This window comes from Protomyctophum bolini (assembly GCF_963924005.1).
Source record: "Protomyctophum bolini genome assembly, chromosome: 4".
Taxonomy (NCBI): domain Eukaryota; kingdom Metazoa; phylum Chordata; class Actinopteri; order Myctophiformes; family Myctophidae; genus Protomyctophum; species Protomyctophum bolini.
Window position 1 is genome coordinate 34,828,472 of NC_137865.1, and position 6,112 is coordinate 34,834,583.

Here is a 6,112-nt window from a genome sequence, read left to right on the forward strand (position 1 = left end):
AAGTCTCTATGGGACAGACACGGTGAGCTATAAGTCTCTATGGGACAGACACGGTGAGCTATAAGTCTCTATGGGACAGACATGGTGAGCTATAAGTCTCTATGGGACAGACATGGTGAGCTATAAGTCTCTATGGGACAGACATGGTGAGCTATAAGTCTCTATGGGACAGACATGGTGAGCTATAAGTCTCTATGGGACAGACATGGTGAGCTATAAGTCTCTATGGGACAGACATGGTGAGCTATAAGTCTCTATGGGACAGACATGGTGAGCTATAAGTCTCTATGGGACAGACATGGTGAGCTATAAGTCTCTATGGGACAGACATGGTGAGCTATAAGTCTCTATGGGACAGACATGGTGAGCTATAAGTCTCTATGGGACAGACATGGTGAGCTATAAGTCTCTATGGGACAGACATGGTGAGCTATAAGTCTCTATGGGACAGACATGGTGAGCTATAAGTCTCTATGGGACAGACATGGTGAGCTATAAGTCTCTATGGGACAGACATGGTGAGCTATAAGTCTCTATGGGACAGACATGGTGAGCTATAAGTCTCTATGGGACAGACATGGTGAGCTATAAGTCTCTATGGGACAGACATGGTGAGCTATAAGTCTCTATGGGACAGACATGGTGAGCTATAAGTCTCTATGGGACAGACATGGTGAGCTATAAGTCTCTATGGGACAGACATGGTGAGCTATAAGTCTCTATGGGACAGACATGGTGAGCTATAAGTCTCTATGGGACAGACATGGTGAGCTAGTCTCTATGGGACAGACATGGTGAGCTATAAGTCTCTATGGGACAGACATGGTGAGCTATAAGTCTCTATGTGACAGACGTGGTGAGCGTGGCATGGCAGTCATAAAACACTGAATGATGAATTATGTGTGCTGGTCCTGCTGGACTACAGTATGCATGCACAGAGGAGGTTTATGTGGCCGCACGCATATGCAAGTACTACAGTATACAGTGGTTGTACGAATGCATGGCAAGACAGTCGCACACACGCACACGCACACACACACACATGCACGTCCTCCAAGCAAAATGCGCATATATAGTATGCCCTGCACAACACTCACAAAAACGCCATGTGCGTGTGTGCGTGCGTGCGTGCGCTGCAGGCAGTGCTGCAGGCATTGAGGAATCACTGGTCATCCTCCAGAGAGCAACGCCCCATGCACGGTTCTTCTCACCTCCTACTGTGTGCGTGCGTGCGTGCGTGCGTGCGTGCGTGCGTGCGTGCGTGCGTGCGTGTGTGTGCGAGCACATACGATTGTATTATTTGGCTCCAGGTTGTGTTACAGTATAGTATTATTTGGATCCAGGTTGTGTTACAGTATGGGTCCCTAATGGAACGACCATATTTGAGTTTCCTCAGCCTTCTACATCAATAAGGAAATGTTTGGAGAGCATGAGAGCAGTAGTGGAAAGGTTTTCATAGTAATTATCATTGTCCACCAATGCAAACACGTTTAAATAGAAATGCCCTCACCTGTTTACCTGCCATAAAAGATACAGTTTGACAAGAGAGTGTTAATGTCCAGTGATGCGAGCGGACTGGGCGTCGGCCAAGTCTGTCCTATGCCCATATTAGTCCGCCATACAAGATTTCATTATCCAATTAGTGGGCAAAACCATACCAATTGTTTATAGGTTTAAATCAAATCAAATCAAATCAAATCAACCTTTATTTCAATTAAATCTTTATTTCCGACTCAGGGGAATCCATATCACAATAAAAAAAACACACCCGTGTGAAGTGAGGGTCGCTCTTATCATCTTACAACATGGACAAAACAAGAATTAAACTGTTCATTGTTAATGGAATTTAAGTCTAACTCATGTTGCTATTATTAATAGGTGATGTAATGGTGATGTAAAACAAACACGGACAAAACAAACATTAAACTATCTTCATTGTCAATGGCATTTTTAAGGTTTGTTTAACTAAAAACCTTTTGAGGGGCGCAGTAGCGCCCCTCAAAAAGAAAAGAGAAATTAAATAGTTTATCACCATGAAACTTCCCTAGTTTATTACTTGCATGATTACTTACAATGATTTATGGTTTTACAATAAATTAAGTTCTCTGCATTGTACATTTAAATATGCAAATTAGGCATTATATATAGGACAACTTGCCGATCTGCATAACCTTCCATAATCAAAATTGGAAAATTGGATAAAGCCAGAGTCAACCTTCTTATTTCATTTTGTTTACATGTTAGAGTCAAAGGATTTAAACGAGGGAATATTTAATATTTATGTATCACTATAAATTAGAAAATATCCTCTAAAAGTGCATAGCCCCACAATTATTTAACCACTTTCTGGTGTCGCAATGCGTTATGAGCTTGTAGGTCAGCTATTGTTTTTTTTTTGGGCAGTTTTTTTTATAGGGCTGAGTATAGAGAAACAAACACAGAATACCCTGCAGCGTCATAGTGTCACTTTAATGTATATCTGTATATCTCCTAATCTTCATCACCCATCCATCTTCCGTTTAAACACCGAGTGCTGTGTGTGTGGGGGGGGCCTCCTGTCGCCAGAGAGCCGCTTCAAGGGCGTCTTAAGATCTCCCTGTTAGCCAAAGCCCCTTGTCTTTGAAACCTAAGCCTTCTAAAGTTCTCCCAAGATTCTCCTCTCCCCCCCTGCGCTCAGTAAGAGGGAGGAGAAAGCCTCCAGGAATAGCCGCTCCCGCGCGCGGCATGGGAACACCTGTGCCCAAGTGTCTGTTGTGTTGGACAATGTGTTCGCCTCACTGCAAGGGCTTATCTCTCCTTGGTAAATATAGGGCTCCTTGTGTCTCCTAACCACCCCCCCCTCTCAAGACCGAGGAGGGAGGAGGGGGGCCGTGGCAGCAGAGTAAACAAGGATTTACAAAAATAGATATAGAAGGTACAACGTGATAATGGAAAATTCCTTTTTTTTAATGTTTTCGTGAAGCATGCATGTGTAAAGCTGCAATGTATGATTGACATCTCAAAAACAAGACTATAATAGTTTTGGACTTTTCATTATAGTTTTAGTTATAGTTTTTACTTTTTTTGTTTAGTTTTTAGAGTGGGTTTTCTAGTTCTTATTAGTTTATTTTAGATTTTTGTAGCTTTTAGTGTTAGTTTTAGGATAGTTGTAGGATTCAAAAAGGTCAACGTATAAAATAGGCCTATTGTGTAATCAAAACTCAACAAATAAAGATATATGAGGTGTATGACATGGTCATACACCTCATAGAGCAACACTAGAGGACACAATCTGCTGAATTAGTCATCTTTTCGAGATACCTGCCAATAGCAGAGTAAACACTTGAGTAAAGGAGAGCCTGGGAGTAGCCTATACTTGAAAACGCTCGCCTTCCCAAGTTCCCATACAGGTGTGGCCCGTAAGAGAATTAAGCACTTAGCGTCCTTTCAAGCTTAGTTTGCTTCTGAATGTTACTAAACCTGTGTTCTTGACCTTTTAACCCACTTTCAACTTGCCATCTTTATTTTGGGAATGTCATTATAGGCTAAAGATTCCCAAAATTAATGTATATTTAGGCTATACAGTATATGTAAGTAGCAGATCGGAGGGGCTATCGTTCCTCAGAGTACCTCATTAATGAGCCACAGAGGTTTCATCGTGTGTTTAAAGCAACTTGAGCCGCCCGCGAACGCCCGAGCATGCCACGGTTAAAGGCTATAACGATGATCAGGGATAGCTGAATTGGGATTTGAGAGCTCGTGAACACACTCCTACTAGCGGATTCAAATGTGATCGACCCATAATCACCACTATGTTCTGTACCGGTACAGTACAGCACCACTCAGTTCAGACGGGTCTGATTTTTCTTCGCCGGCAGTAATTTCACTTCCGTGTTTCCTAGTGGCCTACTCCGCGGTTAGCCTGGGCAGCATTTATTTTTTCGGGTTTATGATCCGGTCGGGAGCGGATGATATCGCTACATCATGTTGTAGTCATTGTTTGTAGTCATCAGTCAACAGGCAGGAACCATCATCTGGAACTTCCTTTCCCTCAAACCGATTTTTCTTAATAAAAGCTGCAGGCTACGAGAGCTTTAATTGTTATTCTTCCGGTTTCAGGGAAAGGAAGTTCCAGATGATGGTTCCTGCCTGTTGACTACAAAACAATGACTACAACAGGACGTAACAATATCATCCGCTCCAGACCGGTTCACACAGCAATTTTGTAACACAGACCTGCAGGCTTTCCTCCGAGGTGAAACGCCTGATGACGCAAGGTTACTCCGCGGTAGGCAGTATGTAGGAACAGTAGATAGGGAGGAATAAGGGAGTGGGGAAGGAATGGAGGGGAGGACAGAAGAAACGTATAAGAAGTTCTGTGAAGGAGGAAGAGAGAGACATTACAGACCAGACAGTGGCCTTGTGGTTAGAGTGTCCGCCCTGAAACCGGGAGGTCAGGGTTCGATCCTCAGCCAGGTCATACCAAAGTCAGCATCAATGGGTTCCTTGGCCGCATTACTTAATTTACAAGACGTCTACAATTGGAGAATGTAGAAGAATTGTTATTTTGATCAACGTTTGCCAACGTTTTAGGTCTGAGAGGCTAAATGTTATCAAATGGTGGTCAGTGGCTCAAATGCTGCCGAATAAATAATGGACCTTGATATGAAACGGGTTGAAAACCACTGGTCTAATGCAGTGGTTCCCAAAGTTGTGTCCGGGGTCCTTGAAGGAGTTCCAGGCGGTCCCCAAGTGATAGTTTGTATACACTATCAGAGTTAAACTAAATAGATTTTACAATAGTTTATTGTAAAATAGATTTTCTTTTCTTTTTTTTGATTTTTTTTTGCGGCTTACGCCTTTTATTGGTTTTTCGAAGGGACAGACAGTAGGTCGAACCCGCGGCACACTGCGACTGGATTACCAGTCGGGTGCCCAGACGGTTACGCCACCGCCTGGGCCGTAAAGTAGATTATTGGGGGAACCACTGATCTAATGGGGTTTTGTCTTCACGTGTGTTTGCAGGACAATGAAAACAGTAAAATCCCGGCCTCCTACTCCTCATCCTACCGGAATAACTCCACCTCTCCTGCCAAGCCAGAGGACGTGGGCTACCGGGACCGCGGGAACGAGCTGCTGAGCGGCGGCCTAGCAGCCTTCGGAACGCCAGAGCGCCGTAAAGGCAGTCTGGCTGACGTGGTGGACACGCTCAAACAGAAGAAACTGGTGGAACTCACCAAGACAGAGCAAGACGGTACGTACGGTGTGCGCGTGTATGTGTGTGTATGTGTGTGTGCGTCAGCTGTGAAGTACTCAAGGTAGTGTGCATACGTTCTTTCATCAGGAGAAGGGGAATACTCAGTGAGTGCCTGAGTGTGTGCATGTGTGTGTGTGTTTGTACATTTGTGTGTGTGTGTGTGTTTGTGTGTGTGTGTGTGTGTGTGTGTGTGTGTGTGTGTGTGTGTGTGCATGTGTGCGTGCGTGCGTGCATGCGTGCGTGCGTGTGTGTGCGCAAACACACGTTTTCACTTTTCTTCTCCACATCCTCCGCTTAAAGAGCTTTGAAGCTGTTAAATTACAAGTGTCAGAGCCCTCTCTCATCAGAGCTTCACCTCAACCACGGAAAGCCTCACTCTCTCTCTCTCTCTTAGCTCCGCATGCTTCAGATCTCGTCCCCTCATACGGGACATCCTTATACCGGGAGCTTCCCAGCATGCCTCGGCTTGCCCCCCATGCACACCCCCAAAACGCACCCATGTGAAGATCTGAGGTACCCCCCCTCTCTCTCTCTGTAAAGCGCCTTGATGTCTGTCATTTAGAGGTGTATAGCTTTGTTCTATAGATACAGCAGAGTGACTGTGGGAGCGACGCAGCCCCAAGGCGTCTATCTGTGAAACCATATACGCCGTCTTCTTCCCAATGATAGCATTGTGTCTTATCAGCCGGCGCTCTTGAATGTGTGTGTGTGTGTGCGTGCATGCGTGTGCGCGTGTGTGTGTACGTGCGTGTGTCTGTGTGTGTGTCTGTGTGTGTGTGTGTGTGTGTGTGTGTGTGTGTGTGTGTGTGTGTGTGTGTTGAAGACTCGCGGTGATGTCACTGTTGTGACAGCTTCTTGTCAGACTTAAGAGGAGCC

At 44.9% G+C, this 6,112-nt stretch overlaps 1 protein-coding gene across 5 annotated transcripts in view; it reads left to right on the forward strand.

The window, feature by feature from the left end:
- The window catches only part of LOC308314803 (transcription factor SOX-6-like), a 161,584-nt gene that overhangs the window by 60,070 nt on the left and 95,402 nt on the right, over positions 1 to 6,112 (forward strand). For all 5 annotated transcript variants that reach the window (XR_013963988.1, XR_013963989.1, XM_080762506.1 and 2 more), the window contains exon 4: positions 5,005 to 5,233. Coding sequence is in view for 3 of the 5 variants with exons in the window: in XM_080762506.1 (XP_080618632.1) it covers positions 5,005 to 5,233 (229 nt within the window). In the remaining 2 variants the exon portion in view is untranslated. The remainder of the gene's footprint in view (positions 1 to 5,004; positions 5,234 to 6,112) is intronic.